General features: G+C 47.3%; 1 protein-coding gene across 1 annotated transcript in view; it reads left to right on the top strand.

Moving 5' to 3' along the window:
* Tecta (tectorin alpha) overlaps positions 1 to 26,616 on the top strand; it is a 70,124-nt gene that overhangs the window by 2,961 nt on the left and 40,547 nt on the right. Inside the window, exons 2-9 of the mRNA XM_057768349.1 lie at positions 148 to 281; positions 2,881 to 3,168; positions 6,774 to 6,911; positions 7,491 to 7,656; positions 11,691 to 12,103; positions 17,939 to 18,509; positions 20,545 to 21,137; positions 22,214 to 22,787. Coding sequence (XP_057624332.1) covers positions 148 to 281; positions 2,881 to 3,168; positions 6,774 to 6,911; positions 7,491 to 7,656; positions 11,691 to 12,103; positions 17,939 to 18,509; positions 20,545 to 21,137; positions 22,214 to 22,787 — 2,877 coding nt within the window. The remainder of the gene's footprint in view (positions 1 to 147; positions 282 to 2,880; positions 3,169 to 6,773; positions 6,912 to 7,490; positions 7,657 to 11,690; positions 12,104 to 17,938; positions 18,510 to 20,544; positions 21,138 to 22,213; positions 22,788 to 26,616) is intronic.

Genomic DNA, 26,616 nt, shown 5'->3' with positions numbered 1-26,616 from the left:
GACTCAGGGTGGAAAGGCCGTCTGCCTTGCCTTTGGCTTACAAACCACACTCAGACAAACTGACTTTAGTGGGTGGGAGGGGAGGAGCTTGCCGAATGGAAGTGGCAGCTGCCATCTAATCTTTGTAACCACCATCTCTCTTGACAGCCCAGCCCAGGGAGCTCATGTATCCATTTTGGCAGAATGACACCAAAACCCCTAAAGTAGACGATGGAAGCTCATCTGAGATTAAGCTGGCCATCCCCGTTTTCTTCTTTGGTGTTCCTTACCGCACCGTCTATGTAAGTGCAGCAGCGGCTCCTGAGCGCTTCTCCCTTCTGTTTGTCATTAAGGAAAGCACTTTGAATACCCCTTTCCAGGGCTCTGACAATAGAGGATTTATCGGCGGCCAAAACGACAAGTCCTGAGATTTCATGAGCTGATGGGTTTTATGATTAAGAAAGTCAAAGGTATATTTAATGGCTAATGTTCATAGTGGAGGAGTATACAGGGCAATAAATCGCCTTTGTGGGTGATTAAACCCCGAAGTGAAGCAGAGGCTCCAATGCCGCGCACATCATTTCTGCTACTCAACAAGAAAAGAAAAAAAAAAAGATACAATGAGCCACAATAGGAGCAATATCATTTTTTCGCTCCCTTCTGGGGGTATGGAAAGTTTAGGCATCTGCTCTTCTTGGGCTTCCAACCAATTTGAGGCTGAGCTGGAGCGCGAGAGATGGATAATCAATGATTGCATGAAAGCTGTTTGCAGAACTGGCCACCCTTCTCAGGTTGGTAGCTGTGCCAGAGGGTGCCATTGTCGAGCCTGTGCCGTCTCTGAGCCCGCGCTAGGAAGTGCTTCCGTGGCTGTGAGAGCTCTCCCGGCACCTGCCTTCTCAGGCTGTGTAATTTGGAGGGTTTAAGTTGCTGCCAGGGAGACTGTGGTTTGGAGCAGCTGAGCCTGTCTTCATCTCTGCCTTCATGGACCAAGGGAGGCATAGGCAGAATCTGCGGCATCTCACCCTAGGTCTGTGCCCTATCCTGGAGGAACAAACAAATGAATTTGGAGCATTTCCATGTCTGCCCCGAGGCTGCTGCTTTGGCGGTTGCTGGCGTGCAGCGAGAAAATCACCCCCTCTCCCACTACTCTAAGGAAGGGTTCCTGAACCAAGGGCAGCGCCACCTGCCACCTGCCTTGTCACCTTCCACCCCAGCTGACTCAGAAACCGGGGGAGCGAGCCTACTAATCTGCCTTAATGAGCTCTCCAGGTAATCCTAGTGCCCCCAAAAGTCTGAGAGCCACTGCTCTCAACCATAGAATACAAATAGAATACAATCAAAACACATGCGTCTCCCCCCCCACTCCGCCCGCCAAACTCCTCTGCAGGTGAGCCTCTGTGTTTTAATTAAACCGGTTCTCCCCTAGCAAATACATGGCTCTGGCATCCTCCTCACAGAGGGGGCCTCCCTGGACTGTGTCTGAGGGAGCTGACTGTGAGTTCTGAAGCATGCTGACCTGCTTTTGAAGATGAAAGGCCTTCCATTCTGGGAGTCTTAGCCTCCCAGGCCCCTAGAGCCTGTATTTCAGCCAGTTCCTCTTTCTCTCCCATTGCACAGTGTGACATAGAGCCTCAAGGTTCATAGCCTTGCAGAAGGAGAAACCATAGTTGAGGGCAGGATCATTGGGTGGGGGCGGGGGTAAACTATCCCACGAGTTCCCAGTGCTTTGAGTAGTGCAGTCTTTCGATCATCCAAAGACCTCTGGGTGGTTCTTTGTTCCTTGAAGACAACAGGATTCCAACATTCCCCTGCTCTGGCCCTCTCACACCAAAACCTCACAGAATTTCTTCCGATGCCTGCTGAGGTGTCCTCAGTCTAGCGGCAAAGCACTTCCCCAAGGAACTAGGGTCACTGCTAATGCCTAGCCTGTTACTGATTGGTGGGAATAGAACAAACAGTGTGACGTAGAGGGCAATCATCCCCGGCTTTCCTCTGCCCAGGAACTGCGAGTATTCCTGACACGGGTGTTTCTCTCAGACACAGGATGGATTTCAGGTCCGGAATGGACTGAGGGAACACACTGCAGTAAGGTTTTGTTATCCCTAAGCCATTTTGCAGGTCATAAAACAATCACCACTCGGTAGTATTTTTACATGCAATGCGAAGTACTCATGTCTGAATTTCTATGCAGCGATGGCACAAAGACACTGTCAAATGACAAGAACTGGACAGAGACTGGACATCCTTACTCTTAACCTTGTCCTTTTTCTGAGTGAGGAAGAACTTACAATAGCAAGAGAAGTTTTCCTTTGTTTGTTTATGTCTCACCCAGAGCATGATACGGCTCACCCTGAGATCTGAGTTCAGCGAAGGGGTGTTTGAGTCATCTCTCCTTGACTCATTATAGAGTAAGACTTGGGGTACGCTATGAAGTGCTTCAATTATTAACTTGAACTGTACTTTCGAGTTTGTTGGTTTTCCCCTGTCTGGTTTGCATCTGTGACTCTGTGGCTCTCAACAAATTAGTCTTTTTTTGTCTCATTATCCCCAGGTTGACCTAACACACACACACATACACACACGCACACGCACACACCCCCCCACAACCCAGTAGCATTTAATAAATGCAAATAGAGATCGGACCGAGAACAGGAAAACGAGGCTGGTTATTAATAAGGAATGACGCTGGCTACAAATTGAAAGTGAAAGAAAACCAATGAGACTGTTTGGGAGGAAGCGAACCTCCTCGTCTGAGCCCTGGGAGCAGGTACTCAGGGCTTCAAAGTCAGAGATTTAAAAGCCCTTTTAATCCAGGTGATTGGCTGTGTGTCTGTCTTAATCTGTGACTCTGAAGTTTCCCTGTTTCAGGTCCCCTGTGCAAAACATCTCTTATTTTTATAGGTCAATAACAATGGTGTTGTTTCCTTCAACGTGCTAGTGAGCCAGTTTACGCCGGAGTCCTTTCCCCTGACGGACGGGAGGGCCTTCATTGCTCCATTTTGGGCAGATGTGCACAATGGAATTCGGGGGGAGATCTATTACAGAGAGACTATGGACCCCGCCATCTTGAGAAGAGCCACCAAGGACATCAGGAAGTACTTCAAAGACATGGCGACCTTCTCTGCCACCTGGGTTTTCATCGTGACCTGGGAGGAAGTCACGTTCTATGGAGGCAGCAGCACCACGCCTGTAATCATTCAACTTTCCCCCTTCCCGCGCGGGCCTCTGACACCTCGTTCTTAGCTGTCCTCACTACCGAGCTGCAGTCTAATTGCTAGAGCTGAGGAATGTCAGCTCGCTTGAGTTACACTAATAGGTCTTGCCACCCACTTTCCAGGAAACAGAGGGAAATATCAGTGTGAACCAGTCCAGTCAGCTGAAATATTTCAGATGCGTCACCTGTCACAATTCATTACCAGTGTCCAAGAGGCGTCCCTTGACAATACTCTTGCAGGAGGCAGCACTCGATTTTGTGAGAGAGTAACTGAGACCCCGAGACTTGTTCAAGGCCATGCGATTAGGGATCTTTTGAGGGACACAAAGGCCGTTTTCTCTCGCCAGGGGCACAAATGTTTCTCACTATCAATAATTTCCCTTTTCTCCCCCTCAATAAAATATGATAGGAAGAGAAAAGCAGGGTGTCTGATTTGGGAACAAACAGCCTGGTTCATTTTATTATGTTATGACATTTTTTTTTATTGTGACCAGGGCTGAAATGCTTCATATTTGATGTTAATTAGAGTGGGCAGTTAAAGCAATTCCTGAGTAAAGTTTCAACATCTGCTCTGAGATCCCAAATGAGCAGTCAAATAAAAGTCAAATAAAAAAGATTATCTCTGGTAATATCATAGAGGCAATCAACTTTCTGCCTAAAGGGGAAAAACCCCAGTTTCCATGGACACGTACAGCTTGTTTGGGTGACCACAATAATGGAGGTTTTTGAAGTTGCAAACACATGCATCTTCAACTCCAGCTCCCTAGTAAGCAAAGATGCTTTAAAAATATCTGTTCTCTTCTTTCCTAGGGTTATTTCTAATTCCATCTGTTTTCCTGGCAATGAGTTGACTATTTAGGGTAGAACAGAGAGAGGTACCAGAGAGAGGTTCAAAAGTGCTGGCCTTGCAATTCATGGCTAGGATGCAATGAGCATGTGGTTTAGTATTATCTGACTAGAGAAGCTCAAAGCACTTTATTGCTAAGAGGTCCTGCAGAACAGAAAGACGCACGTATAAACGGCAGATGCATTGGCTAGAAATAACCCCTAAAGAAGCATGCATTTCCCTCTGTCATGTTATGGATCGCTAACGACTCCTCAGGTGATACTTTATGTTCTTTAAGCCTCATATCTTACAGCGCTAGAATGCAGGGTGCCAGCAATCGATAAATTTTAGTGTCAGTGAAGGGGTAGGGGAGAGAAGAAATGCCCATCAAATGCTGACCACCATTTTTCCTCTACCGAAACCTCTACTGGCTGTAAAGATGGCCAGATAATGTGGGTGTTTTCTGCTTCCTACTTTGGGGTGAGTTTCTGAAGCAAGTAAGATCTATTTCCATGAGGATGAACAGTGAAACTTTGAGGGATTTGAGCTCTATGAGAGAAAAGAAAAAGATGGTTTCTGTAGAACAGCAAAGTGCCCATCATCCCTATCTATGATATGGATCCACCTCTCCAATCCAAGACTGCCTGCTTATCCCTGGGTTCACTAAATAGGGGATTGGAGAGACCTTAAGGAAAGGAAGTGCCATGGAAGCCCAACTAAAGAGGAAATGGATGTGTTTAAGGAGAACTGGTGTTTACTGAAGTTTTAACTATGTGCTAGCCCTGGAGTCGGCTGTTTCTTAAGCCCCATAAAAATTCCCCAAGTGCTATGTTCCAAGGGGACAATAAGAGGGGTTCAAACCTCCTAAGAGACAGAGCAGAGGCTTCATGCTGAACTCTGTAGGCTGGCTCCTAACCGCTTTCTTCAGGCGCTTCCCCCAGGTAGTATCCTGAGAAGTTCTCTGAATTCGTGTGCAAAAACAGATCTAGAAAGGTCTTAAAATGAGTATTGGAAAAAAATGTGTGCATAGGTATGTGTGTGTATATGTGTGTGTATGTGAGTATGTATATGTATGTGTATGTAAGTGTGTGTATATGTGTATGTGTGTGTATATGTGTATGTGTGTGTGTGTTTGTGTGTATGTGTATGTGTGAACACCTGAGGAGTGTGCATATGTTAGACAGGTCAGCTTTGGGGTGGCTGGTTGGTTTAGGGGTAACAAGAGATGGCGTGATTTGGGGAGGTACTCTCAGGACTTGCTTGAGCCACAGGTATTTCCAACCTAAAGTTGATAGAAATTCACTTCTCAAGGTGCATCCTACTATGAACAGGGTCAAGCTTCGGTCCTTGCATGACCCTAACTTTGCATCTATCCTTTGAATCTGGCCCTACTAGTGATCTTGTAGAAACCTCGAGTTTATTGATCATTCATTTCTGTGTCCCACTTTCCTCTTTTGTTGAACGAACCCAAAGAATGAAGGCATATACACAGCCAACTCTATCATAAACGCCATCGGCTGTGGCAGGCACAGCGCCGGAGGAGAAGGCTCTCTTTCACAAAAGGGGCTTTTCTTTATTAGCAAGGTACTCCTCCCTGGGACTGTCTAGAATGGGCTTCCAAGATCCTCCACCCCAGTCTGATTACACAGGATAGGAATTTGGGTCTTCCTCTGCCCTCTCGCTGAATGCTAACTGGGACGCTCTCAGGCAGATAGGAAAAGGATGAGGCTTGAACAGAGAAAGGTCATAATGGCTACTTTTAATTCTATTTTGATCTGCATTACCTGAAAACACAGGTCCAAGGGTGGGGGATTAGGAAAGGGAAATAGGAAAGGTCAAAGCTTGATGCATCTTATATCTGAGTACCAACTGCAAGGTTGGTTTGAATTTATGTAACATCTCTGTCCTCTCAGAAGTTTGCGATTAAGGCAGCATAGAGTGACCATGTCCTGAGAGGTAGACTGGGGAGATCCCATGTTCCATGACCCTGTCACTGCTCAGTTTCCAGCAACTCATTTCCCTTAGTCTGTAGTTACTTAGCTCTAAATGGAATGGACTGAAACCATTGCCCATCTTAGCTTCAGTCCAAGTTATGGATGAGCACTGATGATTTTGCAGATACTAAGTCATGCATAAATGCTCAATTAGAGGAATATTTTCTTTCCAGAAAGTTATTCTTAAAAATCACTTCCCAACTTTCATTTTAAAAAGGGGAGACGCCTCATCCGGACTAGCTATGTCTTCCAGGAACTGGGAGAGCCCAGTCCAGAGGATCAATGTACTGGAGCTTTGGGTTCTCTGCGTCCCTCCCCTCCCCACCCTGCCCACTCTGGCTGTGGGTGCAGGTATTGGTGCTGAGATCCCTGGCTTGACTCTTTCCTATAGTTTATTCTCATGCTGCCATCTATAGGTGTTCTCAAGTCATAGCATGCTCAGACAGGTCCTCTGAGTCTTCTGTTTTGGTCCAAAAGAGATGTCAAGGGGAGGGGCGGGGCAGGGTGGGGGGAGCACTGAGTCAGACTCCAGGTTTATCTCAGCCAATTTCTCATTTGGATACACAGTCCTACACATCTTGCTTTTTTGCACTGGAGGCAAGGACAAATTTCTAGAAAAGACAGAGCATGAGGACCGGGAAGCAGTACAGTTCAGAACTGTTTGGTGGTAGGGTGGAGGGGGGCGTCCATAGAGGTTGTGGTGTGGCCGGGAGCCACCACTGGGTGAGGAGCTCCTGAGCTTGTTCTGCATATTCTGCAGGTGAACACCTTCCAGTCCGTGCTGGTGTCCGATGGCTCCTACACATTCACACTCTTTAATTACTATGAAATCAACTGGACTACCGGGACGGCGAGTGGGGGCGACCCCCTGACAGGCCTTGGGGGTGTGATGGCACAGGTAAGAGGCTCCCCGTCTCGTCCTCTTGTAGATTTAAATTGTTACATCCTTTGCTTGCTTTGCTTAGCATCATGGACAGAGCCCTGCCGATACCTTTGTTCTAGAAACATGTCTGATCTTGTAGTTGCACTGAGGGGCTAGCCTTGTTCATCTTTTCTACCTTAATCTTGGCATGGGGTGAACTAGACAGGCCTTCCACACCTTGAATGGTGGCCTGGTGGAGTTCAGGGAAAAAGGAACCTCTTGTTTCCAGGTGTGATGGATTCTTAAAGTAGTTGGCGCTGAGCAGTGCTGGCACATGCCCTTAATCCCAGCACTGGGGAGGTAGACGGATCTCTGTGAGTTTGAGGCCAGCCTGGTCTATAGAGCTAGTTCCAGGACAGCTGGGGCTGTTACACAGAGAAACCCTGTCTCAAAAAAACTAAAAATACAAAAAAAACAAAAACAAGTAGCTAGCTCAGATAACTAATAGAAATGATGTTCACTCAAAACTCTCTCTCTCTCTCTCTCTCTCTCTCTCTCTCTCTCTCTCTCTCTCTCTCTCTCTCTCTCTCTCTCTCTCTCTTTCTCATGCTCCAGGCGGGATTTAATGGTGGAAACCTCACAAATTTCTTCAGCCTACCGGGATCAAGAACTCCTGAGATTGTAAATATCCAAGAGACCACGAATGTCAATGTTCCAGGACGCTGGGCATTTAAAGTTGACGGGAAGGAAATCGACCCGGCCAATGGCTGCACCTCCAGGGGTAAACCTTTCCTCTTTTCTCTGACAGAGCAGGGTTCCTTTCCCTTAGATTGACAGGCGAGCTTTCCAGCCACGGGGGCGGACTTGTTCCTGATGGCTTACTCTTTTGACATCTTTCAGCTGCCTGGTAGAGATCAAGGTAATTTTAGCACGCACGTTCATCAGCCCGGGAGGAACACTGCGTGCGGTATACTTCCAAGCCCTTGCCTGTAGGGTGCAGGCAGCTACTAGTTTGGACTATCTCCAAAGTGCACCAGGATCCTAAGTTATTTCTCAGCCACATGGACAGAAGGGAGCCCTCCTGTCCTCACGTTATTTTTGTTGTTGTTGTTGCTTCCTCTTTAAGATTCCATCCTCATCTTTACTCTTCTCCTGCCATCTGCATGCCGCAGAGCCACAGGAGTGGGTGAACTTGGAGTGTCGCCAAGTCCCTGTAGTGGTAAATCAGGAGCTCCTAGTACAAGGAGAAAGAAAAAAGTAGCAGACTTTTCAGGGGAGCTTCTAAAATCCTCAGAGGGATAGGAAGACATTGCAGGGACTGGGGGAATCAAAACTGCTCCTAGTCTGTGTGAACAGGCTCCTCGGTGAGTTCCCTTTACATTGGTTTCTGGAGTGTGGTGGCTTCTCTTCTCAACTACCAAAATCTCTTCAGAACTGCATAATAGCCCTGGAGTTCTCACAGGAGCATCCCTGGGTAGTGATTCCTGCCTCCTATGTATTCAAAGGATTCAGGAAACAGGATTTCTATTAACAACTCTGTATGTAGAAGTAGAGGCTACAGCAACAAGAAGCAAGAAATTGACTGTTTATCTGATGCCCATCTAGTGACCATCATCCACCTCTCCATCCTTTTGCCGAGCTACTCACCAATCCAATATTCCCCTCTTTACCCACCCCATCTCCATCTACCATCCTATTCACTCATTCCCCTAGCCACCCATCCACCCATCCTCCCATCCGCCCATCCACCCATCCACCCATCCTCCCATCCACCCATCCTCCCATCCACCCATCCTCCTGTTCTCCCATCCACCCATCCTCCCATCCGCCCATCCACCCATCCTCCTGTTCTCCCATCCACCCATCCTCCCATCCACCCTTCCTCCCATCAGCCCACCTCCCATCCACCCATCCTCCCATTCTCCCACCTACCCATCCTTCCATCTGCCCATCCTCCTGTTCTCCCATCCACCCATCCTCCCATCCGCCCATCCACCCATCCTCCCATCCGCCCATCCACCCATCCTCCCATCCACCCATCCTCCCATCAGCCCATCCTCCCATCCACCCATCCTCCCATTCTCCCATCCGCCCATCCACCCATCCTCCCATTCTCTTACCTACCCATCCACCCATCCATCCATCCTCCTGTTCTCCCATCCACCCATCCTCCCATCAGCCCATCCTCCCATCCACCCATCCACCCATCCTCCCGTTCTCTTACCTACCCATCCACCCATCCATCCATCCTCCCAACCTTACGTTAGTCTTCTTATCTATCCATCTATTCACATGTCCACTGATGCACCAAATCCATCCACTTTATCTTTTTAAAGAACAGCGTAAGAGACCCACTGAACCCCAGCTACTCTTCAGCAGAGATGTCAGTGTTATAGTTGCCCATGACAATACTACAGCAAAAGAAATAACCACAGAAATAATGGTGACATAGTGTAGCACAAATAAAAAACACAGCACACAGTATTGTGGAAGTCAGGATGTGATGGGCAAAGTGATTGCAGATCTGTAAGAACCTTTTGCTTTGGGCTAAGGAGATCGCTCCTCCTTGGGTAGAAAACATGGTCTGCCTATTTTGCTGCCAGATGTCTCTCTTGACTCAGCTTCAATTTTCACCACATAGAAAAGCCAGTTTCATATGGTCTGAAGTTCCCATGCTCCCTGCATTCACCTACTGATTTACCTAACCTCTTGACTTTGCCCTCAGGCAAGGTTGTGTGTGCGGATGGCTTGCCTGGGCATCTTAGCCTTGTGGACTCCGTGAAGTCCTTCATGCTGGAATAGCAAGAAGCGCTATGCAGCTAAGTGGGTATTAATCTGGGTAGGAAAGAATCTAGTTCCAAAGCCCCCATGTGATTTCTGAGATTGTCCCTCTTCCCTTTTGGGAAAATCAACACAACACTAATGCTGACAAATTAGGTCGGCACGATAAATAACCAGACCAGCTCAAGAACAACAGTTATATTTTTTTAATAGTTGAAAAGCGAAAACTCATGCTACAAGCATGGAAGGTCCGAAATCCAATAGGTCCTGGGAGAAAGAGAGCAGGCGCACCTGGATCTACCAGTATTTCTACTTGGGCCCCAGGTAGCCACCCCCTAATTAGATGTGATTGGTTGATAGTCTCCCCATCACACTAGTTAACAGCTGTTGAGATGCTATCCCCTTGCCTCCTCATCTCGGCTCAGACTCTCACCCTAGCATGTCTTCCCTTTTGCTCAAGCACTGTAGAGTTCACTGACTGCTGAGTGCAACGTGAGCTCTCAATGGCAACCTTGCACCTGAGTCCTGGGAATGAGCACCGTGATGATGGACAGCATTGGCAGGCAGAGTTGTGGGGACAGTCTGATGCCGGCTGTGTGCAATGTTCCCACTTTCACGGCTTTCTTTCCCTCTTGAGTTATATGTTTGGGTTTCATATGCAGGGCAAATTCAATATCCACACAGGACTTGTGCGTTTTTATGTGCCACTGGACGTATATCAATCTAATGAGATTGGGATTTGGCCTGGGTTATAGCAAGGGACTCGGTTCCATGGAGCTGGCTTATTAAATCATCATTGCACAAACAAAATTATCACAGAGCATCTACCTTTTGCTCCAAACCTCCTCTATTCAGAGTCATTTTGCTCTCATTTATTGGAAGCCTGGAAATGCAGAGGCTGGAATTGATACCGAATGAAGGCTGTTAAAAGATGTGCAACCTTGAGCTAGTGCCAAAGTGCTAGAGGACTTAGGGTCTGTTTTAAGGGCGGATACATACAACCTACTGGGAATATGAATACATCTATTATCTCCTTTTAGCTGCAGATCTCAACAGGTAGGAGGCATAATTGCTTGTTGAGACATATTCTTGTTGGACAGATATAGAAAGAGCTGTTCCTTCAGTCCCCTGCCTTCTTCTGGGGTTAAGATGGTAGACTTGTACAACTTGCAAGATATTAAGTCTTGGTGTGTATGTGTGTTTTACATAATTTATTTAGGGAAGTGATTTTAAAGATTAAATGTCTGTCAAATAAACTGTAGTGAATATTTATTAAAAATTAGCACACGCCTTAAAGTAATTCCCCTGGTCCTTCCACCGACCTAGACTTGGTCAGCACGTTCTCTCCAGAAGATTAAGAAAGAGGAATACCAGACTTGGGCACAGTCTTGAGCTGGAGAGAAAACAACTTGCAAGGGTTGAAATTCAGCCTGAGCAGCATCTGTAGTATTTATGAACCTTTGAAAGTAGCACAGAAGAGGTCAGTCTTTTCTAGACTATTCCCAGGAAGCTGGGATTTATGTCTGCCTCCTGATTTGTGCTGTTGACCTTTTTGCGTACATGCTGCCTAGACTGTTGATTAAATGAACCAATTAGGAAAGGAACAACTGATTGCTGAGTCCCGAGACCCAGTCCTATCAGCTGGGTCTGCTTTTGGAATGCCCTTGCTCGTATTCTTGAAAAGGAAATGGCTCCTGAGTGTCAGAGGCTTTCCCACAGACGAAGGCAATGTGTCTTTGCTTGAATGTGGGCTTGCTCACCAGCTGGGGAGTTAACAATGCCAGCAACTCACACTGGATTCAGACCCACTCCGCTTGGAATCTTGACTGAGTTGCTGAGCGGCGTTAAATGAAATTATTCAACTGCTCTTAAGCCTCAGTTTCCCCAATTGTTAAATGAGGGTGACAGTCCTTAATCTCTACCTAAGTAGGTTCATGGGTGGGTCGAGAAGGCATAATCAAAGCCAAGCCTTTGTCCCAGCGCCTGGCACAGAGGGGAAGTAGTAAGTGTTGGCTCTGCTGTCCTTATTCTCAGGACAGTTCCTTCGGCGAGGGGAGGTGTTTTGGGATGACCTGAACTGCACCGTCAAGTGCCGCTGTCTGGATTTTAACAATGAGATCTACTGTCAGGAAGCCTCCTGCAGCCCCTATGAGGTGTGCGAACCCAAGGGCCGGTTCTTCTACTGCAGCCCCGTGGAGACCAGCACCTGTGTGGTGTTCGGGGAGCCACACTACCACACCTTCGACGGCTTCCTCTTCCACTTCCAAGGCTCTTGTGCTTACCTATTGGCCCGACAGTGTCTGCAAACCTCCAGCCTCCCCTTCTTCAGTGTGGAGGCCAAGAACGAGCACCGAGGGGGCTCTGCTGTCTCGTGGGTGAAGGAGCTCTCAGTTGAGGTCAATGGCTACAAGATTCTCATCCCTAAAGGAAGCTATGGAAAAGTCAAGGTAAGACCCTCTCCATACATCGTGGGGAGATGGAGAATCCAGAGATACTTCGGCCTGGGGAAAGCTTTCCTCTGTCTACTGTTTTGTTGTTCATCTTTCTATAGTGCCAAACAGGTAGATGCCCTTCTTGTCTTGGAAGATGCTTTAATAAGTCGAAGTTTATTTGTGCAAAAGCCTCATAGCAAGACCATATCTTAAAAAAAAAAAAAAGCAAAAAAACACATGCACATTCCTAGTTCCCTTACTGATGTGCACATATTTTCACATGTACATGTATATACATACATACAGGTATATGTCTCTCAGAAGTCACCGTAACAGATAGAAAAACTTAGTTCCTTATAGACTTGACTTGCAATAATTAAAGTCATATGGTCATGTCCAGACTTGGACAGTATATAGCCTTGGAGTCATCCTTGACCCACTCAGCACCCTGATTCTCTTTGCCCGGGGAACTCTTGTTTCATTCACAGAGAAACTTCCATATTGATTGATGTCTACACAGGCACCACCCTAAAGCAGCTTTGGTGACTTCCTTAATGAGTCCTGTATGAAAAGATCCCAGGAAAGCTTTACCCAAATGCTCCTCTGCAGAAACCCGCCACTTCTGCCCACACTGACAGAGAAGAGCACAAATCTCTGCTGGCCTGTTTAGCATATGTAAATGACTCCTGTTACAGGGGCACTGACTAAAGAGGGAAGGCTAGGAGCTACTGGCAATTACTCAATTGATGGAGGCCTCAATTTTCATAATGTTAATGAAGACCTTGGTGTAACCATGTATTTATTCAAGCAGTCTTAACTTGGAGACCACAAGGGGTGATTGCTGTATCCCATGCAATCTTTAATCCCATGCTTGGTTGTTAAATAGAGTGCCACCCAGAACTAACAAAAAATGGGCTGTAGTTTTTATTGCGGTCGCATATCCGACAAAAGGCAAAACCAGGGAACCAATTTTCCTTTTCCTGGTGCTGCCGTCCTCAAGTGTGTGCAGGCCATTGGCTTTCTAATTAGGAAAGTGAGCTGCGACTGTGGTTGAAATGCCGATTTGCTTGCTATTTGGTCAGTATCTCTAGGGACAGGTTCATCTATCAGCGAATGAGTCTCGTACAGAAGTTTGGACTTTTTCCAATGTAAATTTGTACGGTGCCATTGAGGGCCATTTTTATCCCCATGGATAGATACCTTTCCAGCTAATTTTTTTTCACCAGCTTTGCCAGCTCGCCTGTGTTGTAAACTGGTGTGTTTGATACCAATAGTTGAAAAGGAAGGGTCTTGCTTTGTCCCTATTTTCTATTTTGATTAAAATTCCTTTTTGCTCACGCTCAGACTTTCTACTTCTTTTTTCTTTTTTTAATGAAAGAAAGGACACTGTCGTCTCTTTCAGGCCCAGCAGCTCTGCTAATTTTGCATGGCTCTATTCCGCCGTCCAGGCATAGGGTACGGATTCCTCAATTTTCTGTAGCGACAGGGAGCTGTGGATGTGAATACCAATGCTTCGGCAAGAAAAGGTTATGTGACTCCAACTGCAAGCTAACAACGGCGTCCTTTTCCCTTTGCCAAACGGTTTCCAGTGCCTTGGAATACACCTGCCACGCTGGACAGAGTGGCTAGACGGATGCAGGGCCCTGACCCAGGGTGATACGGGGACAGCCAGGGAGAGGCCCAGGAAACAGGAAGGAGCAGGAGACTACTGGGAAGCAGCTGACCTCCTAGCCAGCCCTATTGTGCCTGGGATGACCCAAGCTGCGCCCTTGCAAACCACATGCCCCCTTTCTCCAACCCTGCCTCCATTTGCTGGATTAGAAGCAGCGTTCTTTCAGTGGGGTTTTCCCTGCTGAATCCATACTCAAATGATAAACAATTTGGGTTATGTATGCTAATGAAGTCCAAAGAAAGTCAACATGACTGAGCGTCCATACTTAGCAAATGTCTCCTAGTTATGAGAGGTTCTCTGGTTTCTCCCCACCATGAACCTGAATGGTTTAGTGTACTTCCAGGGGCTGGGCAGGCCACGTAGCTCATGGTGTGTGGAGAGCTCTGACTATGGAGTGGGACCTGCCCTGTACCCATGCTATCTTTTCTGTAAAGGTGGGGAAGTTGTGTCACCTACCGGGCACCTAGACAATAGCCTGGACTTGTTGCCTCTTCTTAAAGCTAATCCAGGCAGGGGCAGCAATGATGAAGCATGGCTTTGGACCTTAGTAGCTGTCCGGTTCTGTCACAAGCTCTAGCCTCATTTACAGTGAAGAAAACATGTAGGAACCTTTAAGGTTTCATGCACATTGACTAAAACAAACACGTACATCCCGCAGCACAGAGGCTGGCACACGGTAGGTACTTAGCACATGCTGGTCCCACATTACCGTTTCCAAGCCCCACACTTTGTGATTCCTCTTCTCCCTTCCCGTCCTGTCCCTGCACACATCTTCGGAGAGACCCGCTGACAATGAAAGTGAGTAGAACCCAAGGAGAAGGAAAAGCCAAGAGGTTTGTCTGTTGCTAGTGGATTAAAGGTAGCAATGAAGCAATACATCACATGTGAAGGGCATTTATTGTTCTCCCGGGGCTCCTGCTTTGAGTCTTGGGGAGCATAAATATGGTGGCTGGTTGTAGCAAGAGTACAGAAAGCTCCGTGCACTCTTGGGCCGGGAGAAAAACTCTCCAACCAGAAGAGAATGAGAACAGAGACAGAGAACCCATGGTGAGGGTGTAGGGACTGTAGCCAATCCAGAGACTGATGACTTTTGCTTTGAGGCATTGAAGACTTTGTCTCCTTGCTAGGCACAGGAACTTAAGGGAGAGGGAAGGGAGGCATCCAGCAATTAACGTACTTGGAACTTGAAATTAGATCAATCTTAGAGAAGATTTACTTTTCCACACCCCAACAGGGACAAGGGAAAATTGTTTGTCACTCTGGCAGGCTTCCCTTTCCTATAAAATGGCTTTCTGTACCCCTATTGACTTAGCCCTACCTATGCGATAGAGGCAAATGACCCAGTTCCTTGGTTTTCCCGTTTCTTTTTGGTTTATTTGAGACAAGGTTTCTCTGTGGCTTTGGAGCCTGTCCTGGAACTAGCTCTTGTAGACCAGGCTACAACTCACAGAGATCCGCCTGCCTCTGCCTCCTGAGTACTGGGATTAAAGATGTGCGCCACCACCGCCAGTGGTTTCCCATTTCTAACTGCAGGACAGTGTCCCAGGCTTCTTCAGTCTTCTATCATCAGCACAGTCTGAAGGTTTATGCTCTCTCCATTCATATGTTGATGTTCCATTAACAAATTCTCCTGAAGGTAGTATTAGAAGATGGGATGGAGGAAATAATTAGGCAATGATTAGTGCCCTATAGAAGGCCATAGAAAGCTAATTTGCCCTTTCTATCACATGAATACATATCTATGAACCAGAAAACTGGCACTTACAACACTAACTTGTGGGCATAACTATCCTGAATTTCCAGGCTTCTTGAATATTCTGTGGTTTATAAAGATTTCGTTACAACTCAAGCAGGCTAGGACAGAACACTGGTACCAGGAGTGGGGTGTCACTAGGACAAATTCCTGAAAGTGTAGTTGTGACTTTAAAACTGAGTTAAACTGGGCAGAAGTTACTAGAATTTTGAGGTACAGACTGGTCAGAGCCAACATCAGTGTGAGTAGACCATTAAGGGTAATTCTGCTGAGGGTCTGCTTCCAGTCTCAGAGAATACCTGAGGTGTTTACTTCAGTAAACCTTGGGTGCAATACCTAGGTAGTTTACCAACGCATTTCCAACTGGGAATGTACTGACCAAATGGAAGGTCAGGCTCCTGTCCATATGTTTCTATATGCCAGAAACCAGCGTGAATCTAGGTCAGCCTGGGAAGCTGAAGTGCATTTAAAGTCAAGCTCACCGAGGACCCTGACTAATCATTTCACCCCAGGTCTTGAACAGGAACAGCTTCAGAAGCTAGGCACAGTAACTGTGAAGGTAAAGTTTGACTCTCTGTTAGAAGCATTTCAAACCACCTGTTCGTGTTTTCTAGATAATTAAGATTCACTCTTGATTCTTCCCCCAGTTCTGAATCAACCACAGGAGAGACTGTGAGGGACAATCGAGTGGGGTGCGCAGCTTGTGCCCCCACTGTGTGTCCGGTTTTTGCTTTAACCCCTGTCTTCTCTTGGGCCCTGGCAGTACCTGTCTAGGCTCCTTGCTGCTCATCTTGGCTTAGTTCATCAAGCACTTCCTGCCAGCCAGGATCAGCTTCCTGAAATGCAAACCTCCTGTGTTATTTCTTTGTTCACGACCCTTCAGGGGCTCGCTCCCTACTGAGTAGAAATTCAGGTCTATTTGTGCTGTCTTGTTTTTAAAGGGCCTTCAAGGCCTGTTCTCAACATGGGAGCCAGAGTGGTTCTTTCAAAGTGGAAGTCAGATTCCGTGGATCCTTTGCTTTAAACACCCACTTTGCTCAACATGTTGCTCAGGGCTAAAACCAAAGTCCTGTCTTGTTCTGGCTGCTACCCTGCCTGACATCAGCTACCACTGCCCGCCACTGCTTGCTCAGCTCCGCCGCATGGAGACCCTGATGACTATAGCACCCAGAGCACCCCCACCTGAGGGCCTGCTGGTCTCTCCCTGTGACAGCTCACCCCAAGGCTTCTTCCTCTCTCGGGTGTCACCTTCCCATGGAGCTGTGCCCTGACCATTCGCTGACAGCTATAAAACTTCCTTCTAACATTGGGATTTGTAATCCTCATTTACACATCTTTAGATGCTGTACACCTTCGTTTTGCTAGTGGTTAGTCTCCCTTGCTAAATGCTAGGTTAACACAAGGAAGGGTATTTTGATCAATTCACTTGGCAACTCTAAAGTCTTAGAACACTGCCTGACATCAGAGCAGCCCCAGGGCTTGGTCTGTGTCTTCAGCTTCGTCTCTGGCTACTGATTTCCTCAGCAATCCTCAGCATCCCATGACTCTTCCCACCCCACACAGTTACCTCTACTCCCCTGCCTTTATTCTTTTGTCCTGGAATTCTCTGCTCAACACCCACCGCAGGGTTTTTATCTGGCAACTTGAGTTTATCTCTAAAAACTCAAGTCAGATTTAACTGCCTCTAAAAACCATGTATGAGTCCCCAAGGCTGGGTTAAGTGTTCACTCTGTTCTCCCATTGCACCCGTTGATTCATATTTAAAACTGACTACTATAAATATCTGTTTGTGTTCCTCTTCTTCACTAGGCGGAGAGCGCCTTGAGGAACAAGGGTGAATATTATTTCTTTAACCCTGTGCTTCTCGGATCCTGGCATAGTGCCTGGTACTTAGCAAGTATTTAGACTTGTTGATGTTGAATGGTGTAGTTCAGAAGTCAGGAAACCACAGTGCAGCATGCTCAGAGTGAGGCCCTAGGATGACCTCTAAGATCAACAGTATTCCAAAGGTGGCACAACCACATAACATCTGGCAAGAGAACAGTGGGTACAAAGGGCAGTTAGTGAGGGGGTCATGGAAAACACATGTGATACTTCGGATTTAATGAATCTTTAGAGAAATAAAAAAGGGAAATCAAAGTGGTGTACCTCTCAGGCAAAAGCTTGAAGTCAGGCTAGAGCTGGGCAAGAAGGGCGCTGGGCAAGAAAAGCGCCAGCCAGCCAGTCCCCAGAGGCATGCACGAATGGCACTAGAACTGTCAGAGTTATTGGGCTCAAATGGCCAGCACCTTCCGGCCCAGAGCTCACCATTTCCTAAGTAATCTCCCCTCCCCCATAAACAGTCGCCCTGCCATCCCTTGCCAACCTGTGCCGGAGCACATGCGTGGCCACCCGCTCACCTGCCTTCTACTGTTACTGTTGGCAGGTTAATGACCTGGTGACTTCTTTGCCTGTCACCTTAGAGTTGGGGGCAGTGAAAATCTACCAGAGTGGCATGTCTACTGCCGTGGAAACAGATTTTGGGCTCTTAGTGACGTTTGACGGCCAGCACTACGCCTCCATTTCCATCCCAGGCTCTTACATAAACTCCACCTGCGGGCTCTGTGGGAACTACAATAAAAACCCACTGGATGACTTCCTCCGCCCAGATGGCAGGCCCGCCATGTCGGTGCTGGACCTGGGAGAGAGCTGGCGTGTCTACCATGCCGACTGGAAGTGTGGCTCCGGCTGTGTGGACAATTGTACCCAGTGCGATGCGGCCACCGAGGCTCTCTACTTTGGTTCTGACTACTGCGGCTTCCTCAACAAGACTGACGGTCCCCTGTGGGAGTGTGGCACTGTTGTGGATGCCACAGCTTTCGTGCACAGCTGTGTGTATGACTTGTGCAGCGTGAGGGACAACGGCACGCTCCTCTGCCAAGCCATTCAGGCCTACGCCTTGGTGTGTCAAGCCCTGGGCATCCCAATCGGAGACTGGAGAATCCAAACCGGGTGTGGTAAGCTGGTGTGCTGTCCTATGAAAGACATCCCCCATTCCAGGGACAGGGATTGGATGTCAGGGCTCCTCCAGACCCTGACTGGAGGGCTGAGAGTGAGGATGGTATTGAAATATCACAAATTATACAGAATGAATGATGAAGAGATCCTTGCTCCCACTGTCAGAACCAAGAAATAAGGTAGCATCGATGAACATAAGGCATTAGAAACAGGAAATGAATGACAGAAAATGCATGGCTGAGGGAAACCCCATAGTGGGGATGACACCCCAGAGCTGAGCCAGGGAGGGGTGCTTCCACAGTTGGCTCACAAGGAAGGGCAGAAGGTAGCTTAGGGGACAGAGCCCTCGTGGGGGCGTGGCTTCCCTCCCAGATGTAGGCTTGCCAGGGTTCTATAGCTCCTTAGCTTAGATCCCCACCTCCAGGGCCTTCAGAGTATGTGCAGTTTGTTCTGCAGCATCCCATCTGACCTGGTCAAAGAAAGGGCCACAGATAGAGAATACAACCTAGCATCAATATAGAAGCCCTTTCTTGCCAGGAGTCGGGAGGCACCTGGACTGCTAGGGGTATCCAGGACTTTTTATTTGTTTGTTTGTTTGTTTTTGTTGTTTTTTGTTTTGTTTTGTTTTGTTTTTTCAAGACAAGGTAGCCCTGGCTATCTTGGAACTTGCTCTGTAAACCAGGTTGACCTCAAACTCACAGAGATCCTCCTGTGCTAGGATTAAAAGCATGTGCATGTCCAGGCATTTTACAATAGGCTTCTGGATGATGTTTTCCCATACTGTTTAGCTGTCAGCTGTTTCTCTCCACCTCCCCATCCCAGTTAAATCTCCCCTTTCCTACTTATATAAAAGTATAAAGGCACAATAATAACTTGTCTCCTTCCTGGGCCCTGGCTCCCTTCACATGAGTAAATGGACAGCTGCTGTCCATGTCTTTGAGAGACTGTGTGTGGAGGTGAGATTTAAGTTTCTCTGAATTCCAAGGCTAAACGGAGCTTCCCTCCACAAGCGTGAATTGGAGCCACATAAATCATTGTCTGTCAGATTCAAATCTCAGTATATTGGTCACACTACTGAGAGACAGTGTATCTTTCTCGCTCTGTGAATGACTGACCAGCCTCCATTATACTCCGAGGAGCCATCTCATAATTCAGATTCAAGTTGAAAATGGCTTCTCTTTGAGCCTTATATAATTCAAGAGCATCCAAATTGCCCAAGTAAATTTTTATAAATAATGGTTGTATATTTTTCCTAGTGGTCTGGTTCTCGTCTTATATTCACCCCCTTTACTTGGATGAATTATATTTAATTCAGAGCTGGTTTGCTAGACTTATGCCTGCTGGATTCGACTAGATTCAAACATTTATGTAGACTTGAACGCTTTTAAATAAGAGACGCAAGCTTCTAAGGCACGGACGGGCCTCGGAAGGCAGCAGCTAGCTCCCAGCAAGCCTCCCAGAGGAACAGGCACACAATCTCTGCAGACTGCTCAGCTCCTTTCTCATTTTTAATGTCCCAGGAATTCATTTCCACAGTCTGCCTCGGTCACACTCTGATATTTTAAGTGCCTTCTTGTTTGAAATTTCATGTCCTCAAATTGCTGCTCTAACGGGCACAATTTTCATTTCTCCTGAAAGTTTTATTTCCTCCTAAGAATGGGCCATGCTCTTTAAAATCAAGGCATCTCCTATGTCCTTGGTGGAGGATTGGAAAACATCTTCATGACCGTAGATCACTGAGTAATAACCCTTGATTGAGGAATAGGGCTAAGTTAGTAGGGAGCAACTTCAAGGTGAAATTTAGTGGGTTTGAGTTCAGGTAAAACCTCACAGTCCCAGCATATAGAGAAAGCAATTGAGTCAATACTTACAGGTTATCCCCCTTCAGTCTCTTCCTCAGTAAGTGGCCAGTCAACCCTCACTCTGGGGCCTGGATGATCTGGGAGGAGCGTTTGTGTTTTCTCCCAGCCCCTGTACTGGTTGGCTTTGGGTCTACTCACCTATGACTGAGCTGTCTTCCTTTCTCCGCACCAGTGTCCAGCGTGCGGTGCCCAAGCTTCAGCCATTATTCTGTCTGCACCAGTAGTTGCCCTGATACCTGCTCGGACCTGACGGCCTCTCAGAACTGTGCCACCCCGTGCACGGAAGGTTGTGAGTGCAACGAGGGCTTTGTTCTCAGCACCAGTCAGTGTGTCCCATTGCACAAGTGTGGCTGTGACTTCGACGGCCACTACTATACCATGGGGGAGTTCTTCTGGGCCACGGCGAACTGCACGGTGCAGTGCTTATGCGAGGAGGGAGGGGATGTCTATTGCTTCAACAAGACCTGCCGGAGCGGGGAGGTGTGTGCTGTGGAGGATGGCTACCAGGGCTGCTTCCCCAAGCGGGAGACTGTGTGCCTGCTCAGCCAGAACCAGGTGCTGCATACATTTGATGGTGCCGCCTACGCGTTCCCATCGGAGTTCTCTTACACACTCCTCAAGACCTGCCCCGAGCGTCCTGAGTACTTGGAAATTGACATCAACAAGAAGAAGCCTGACGCCGGGCCTGCTTGGCTCCGGGGTCTTCGGATCCTCGTGGCTGACCAAGAGGTCAAGATAGGAGGAGTCGGGGCTTTGGAAGTCAAGGTAAGAGTCCTTGCATCCTTCCAGGGTCTTCGGATGGAGTGATGGAACTTGCCCTTTTCATCCGGTTTGGCTCTCTTCCTCTGGCTGTGAGTGGGTTCTGAAAAGAACATGGCTCCCATATGGTGGCATTTTAAAAATGATTGACCCCAAATGAGATTTTAGCAGGTAGAGAAATGGAGCCAGGTTGGACTTTTCTGAATTGGAGAGTAAAAGTCCCTCTCTATAAGTACAAATCTCCACGGAAGGCTGTGTGCCAAGCACTTTTCTAAGCCTTTTTCATGAAGTAGTTTATAGTATTACCTTTATCATATAGCTGTCAAAACTAAGGCACAGAAAGGTTAAGCACTTCCTTCTGGGACACACAGCTTCAAAATGGGATTTAAGCGCGGCTAAGCTGGGTGTTGTCATCTGTGTTCTGCATGCTGTAATATTCCTTCTGCATGTAGAAGGGAGTTCTCAATATAGAAGGCAAGTAAAGATTCCTTGGGTTGCCTGCCCTCTGGCATGGGCTAATGTAGCCATGATCAGGAGTCCAGGCTCATTGGTTCTGGAAGGAATCTTGGGCAATGCTTGATTCCATAGAAGGTGCCGAGGGGCTATGTGAATTGACAGAAATTAGCCTAGTGAAGAAACAGCAGGCACAGGTAAATGGACATCTAGACATTAGCTCTCCTCGATATGCTCCAGTTGTCTGGGGCACAAGAAAAATTAAAATCCAATGGCAAAAGAAGGAAGCAGAAAGGTGTGGAGAAAGGGGGCTGTCTGGGAACCAGTGCCGGAAGGGGAATTGCTGCAGGAGAAATACAGCTTCTCAAGATGGCTTCACTCAGTGCGTTTGTGTGGGACCAGCTTAAAGTCTGGGGCACACTAAGGTAATGAGAGAATGGGGATTTCAGAAGAAACAAACAAGCCTACGAACAGACAGTTAGGGGTCTGTGTGCAGTTTCCACGCAGCATCAGCTCCACGGCGTTTTCACAGAGCTTGTCCTGGCGCAGAGCCGGCTCTTTCCCAGCCTCAGAGGCAGTGGGTCCTTCGTGGGTCCCTGTCACTGATAGCAGCACTTTTGATTTTTCAGCTCAATGGTCAAGATGTGGAATTACCCTTCTTCCATCCTTCGGGGAGGCTGGAGATTCATCGAAACAAAAACAGCACGACTGTGGAGTCCAAAGGCGTGGTGTCAGTCCAGTACTCCGATGTGGGCCTGTTGTACATCCGGCTGTCCACCGTGTATTTCAACTGTACCGGGGGCCTCTGTGGCTTCTTCAATGCCAATGCTAGCGACGAGTTCTGCCTTCCTAATGGCAAGTGTACAGACAACCTGGCAGTGTTCTTGGAAAGCTGGACGACCTTTGAGGAAATTTGTAATGGCGAGTGTGGGGACCTGCTGAAGGCCTGCAACAATGACTCGGAGCTGCTCAAGTTCTACCGGGGCCGCTCCCGATGTGGTATCATCAACGACCCCTCCAACAGCTCCTTCCTTGAGTGTCACGGGGTGGTTAACGTCACTGCCTACTACCGCACCTGCCTCTTCCGCCTGTGCCAGAGCGGAGGCAATGAGTCAGAGCTGTGCGATTCTGTGGCTCGCTATGCCAGTGCTTGCAAGAATGCAGATGTGGAGGTGGGCCCCTGGAGGACCTATGACTTCTGCCGTAAGTTAGGGCTGCACCATGGGGAGGCTAAGGCTGGGTATGCATCCTCTACCATGGTTTGCTAGTCAGGACTTCTTAGTGGGACCGAGCTCAAGGGGAGTCCGATGACCTGTCTTTAATCCCATCACCCCAAACTAGACTGTTTCTCACCTTTATTTTCGTGTGTGTGTCTGTGTGTATGGTTCATATGTGTGCATGTACACATGAACATGTGTGTGTAGAGGCTAGAGATTGACATTGATTTCTTCCACTATTCCTTCCCACCTTACTTTTTTTGGTTGAAGAGTTAGATTTTTAAAGTGTGTGTGTGCACGTGCGCACATCGGAGGCCAGAGAATATCCAATGCCTTGGGGCTAGAGTTACAGACCATTGTGAGCATCCCAGTATGGCTGCTGCTGCCCAAACTCAGGTTCTCTGCCTGCTCTTAATTGTTGACCCACCTCTTCAGCCGCTCCAGCCTTGTCTTTTGAGACAGTGTCTCTCACTGAATCTAAAGTTCACTGATTGGCTAGACTCTCTGACTAGAGAGCTCCACGGTTCCACTTCTCAGTGCTGAGATTTTCTATAGATTCCAGGGATCTTCATGTTTGTGCAGTGGGTACTTCACCAACCTCGTCTCCTCCTAAGTCCCTTCTTTTCCTTTTTTAACACACATCATCTTTTCATTGTAGAGCAGTTAGCCATCCCATTGTCTGGTGGTTTTAGCCACAGAGAGCACAGACACTGGGTTAAAAGATCAGACATCTTCCTTGAGTAAAGAAGAGCCCCATTCATTTTGGTAGGGCACAATCAGCTGGGAAGCTTTTCAGGGTGTTGGAGATCAGTGTTTCTCCCTGGGGCAAACCTGACAATGGCTATTAAGATAGTCCCATGTACCTGGCTCTTCATTTTGTCCCCAGAGTATGTGATCCCTCTCAGCCGGGCAGTGGTGATACTAGTAGTCATTAGAATCACTCCTGAGCAGACAAGATACCCAACACCCGGCTTATCAGAAGAAGCAGAAGGGGAGGGGCTGAGAGGGCGGAACCCATGCAGGACATAAGAATGGCATGGCCAGGGTTTCTACACATTGCTCTCTCCACTAAAGACTGGCCCTAAACCAGAACCTAAACTGTGAAGATGCCAATTTCTAGGTCTGTGTATCTTTCTGGCATTACCCACTCTAAGTGTGATCATTAAAAAAAAATTAAAATAGTTTCAAAGTTACACAAACATTGTGAGTATTCCTATATACTTATTACCCAGACTAAACCTGTTGTGTACAATCTATCCCTTTTGTTTCCTTCCCCAATTGCTCTCCCTTCCCCCTAATCAGAGAGCAATTTGCACACATCATGGCCCTTTCCTCAACCTTCTGGGACTATAACAAAGCACCCAAGGGTAATCAGTCTACAAAAAGAGAACATTATTTTTGGCTCATAGTTCAGCTCAAGGGCTGATGGGCCCTATTGACCCTATTGCTTTGGGGCCAGCAGTGAGGGTGCAGCATGGTGGGGTGCATCTGGGGAAGAAAGCATGTTCATTGTAGAAAGGGGAAGGAGAGGAAGCACTGGATTCCTCCTCTCCATTTCAAGGCACACCCCTAATGTTCCAAAGACCTTGCTGGGGACCTTTAACTTTGGGGGGGCTTTGAGATCCCACCCAGTCACCTATTCCCCACTAGTTCTTCAGTAGTTACTCCCTGAGACTTAGGACGGAAGCTTATGCAACCGCGGTGCAGTTATCTACTTGAGGAAATCAAATGTAGATAGAACAACTTAACATCCGCATTCCAGTCTTGTCACCTGACTCAGTAACACCTTTTATGCTTTCCCCCTCTGCACAGATCTTGTCTAGGTTCATATCTTAAAACATGTTTCTTTAGTCCTATAATGTGTCCTGTAATATGATTTGAACAATCCCTTAGCTTTCTGTGTCCTTTAAAATAGAATTGCTTCTCATTTAGACTCATGTGAACCCCAGCTGTGCACCACTCAGCCTCCTCAAGGCTCTCCCAGCAGACTCAGGCTAGATCCAGCCTGCCCCCTTGTGGGTGAGGTGCCTGCTTATGTCCAGGTCAAGGTATGGTAGAATGGCTCCTCGGTAGATTCCCATGAGTTTTCTCTTACAACCAATAAGCAAAGTGTGGGGAGAGTTTTTGACATTATCCATGGTTGCTGTCCGTCAAAATCTCTGCCCTGGTTGCACACCTACGGGCGATTCTAGCTTGTGTTATACTTTTGCACTTTGATTACCAATTGTACAATTCCAGGTGGAGCATCGTCTTCCCTACGTTACCTGTCAGGTTGGCCATCCCAGTGCAAGCACCTTCCCATCTCTCCCAACTCTCCCTCAGTTGATCTACCCATCTACTCAGACCTCTTGTCTATGTCACCTTGTCTCAACAATATAGACACGGATTTTGGGGTGGTTCTTTTAAGGTCTTATATTTCATATTACATTTAGAAAGTATTTTGATGTTAAAATTGTTTCATGTTTGGCCTGTGGGAACCTTCAAACTGACTCCTGTTCTTTGTCATGCCTCTGTTGTGCTTTTTAGCTCTGTCTTATTTTCCGATCAAACAAAAGACTCACATTTATCTCTCAATTCTCTCCTCCCTGGGCCACATTCAGCCCTTATATCAAGGGGATCTACTTCCTTTCAGTGAAGGGTGTGATGAGACAAACACCTGGGTATCAGTTACCCAGTGCTCTTGGGGGTATCTTTGCTTTGCTATAGGTTCTTTCAGCAGAGTTAAACACACACACACACGCATGCACGCACGTGCGCACATTTTAAGCCTCTAATTTATAAACTTAAGAAATCTAATAAGTATGTGGCAGACCTGGTGACTTTCACCTTGGGTGAGTATGCTCCTGATGAGCCTTAGCTTTTTCAGAAGGGACTAGCAGCAGATGTCATGAGTCTTGAAGCCGAACTCTTTGCAAAGTCTCCTTAAGCAGGAAAACCACTATGTTCCTGCTGACTGCTCTACCTAGTGGGATCTTGAAATACTTCCCCAAAGCCCCTGTAATGTGCTCTCCCACACACCTCCTTTCTCCAGCCTCTCTAGCATAGCTTTTGCCCCTGTTCTCACACCCAGCTTTCTGGCTGTATTTCACACATGGTGTGGGTTTGCCAAGATCCCCCATCCCAGATCTATGCTGCTGCCAGGTCATCCTTTTAGATAACCAGCTCCTGCCCGGCAGGGAGTGCTTATGAGTTGTTTTGTACTATACGGAGCACATTTTCGTGGCACTCAGTTTAGCCTGGCCTGGCTGTGAGGACTCCTGAGAAAGGCATGTCACCAAGCCTCATCCAGGCCAATGGAGTGGAGGTAGTTTTTGTTAGCACTCGTTAAAGGGGGGTTTGGGCAGAGGTGGCCACATGGAGAATAGTTTCATTGGGAAAAAGCCAGGCTTACACCTGGTCCACCCACTAGGTTGACTCGTTTGAATCTGTTGAGAATAACCAAAGTGTGTACACTTGATCAGCCAGCTGTCTGAGCAGCGAGGGCTTGTTATGACTGGGTCCTGAAAAAAAAAAAAAAAGGATTGAATGACAGCTGCAGACAAGGAATAGCATCTTCTTTGAACTTGTAAAGAGACTCCCATGCTCTCCGTGTTTGGCCATTTTTTAACCAGCCCTCTTGTTGGCAGAGTCAGATTCCCAGTTTAGTCATTTCCCAGAGTGATTTCAGGGGCAGGGGAAAGTTTTATTGCTCTGCATCTCTATGTTCCAGACTTTCAAATTCAGACAACACAATAAGTCAGAAGCAACATCCATTTAAATAAGTCATGTTATTTGCTTTCCCCATAAACCTGCAGTCGGTGCTATAGCATTCATAA

This window comes from Chionomys nivalis, chromosome 4 (assembly GCF_950005125.1).
Source record: "Chionomys nivalis chromosome 4, mChiNiv1.1, whole genome shotgun sequence".
Classification (NCBI taxonomy): domain Eukaryota; kingdom Metazoa; phylum Chordata; class Mammalia; order Rodentia; family Cricetidae; genus Chionomys; species Chionomys nivalis.
Note: the sequence above shows the minus strand (reverse complement) of the source record. Positions and strands in the feature narration are given on the sequence as shown.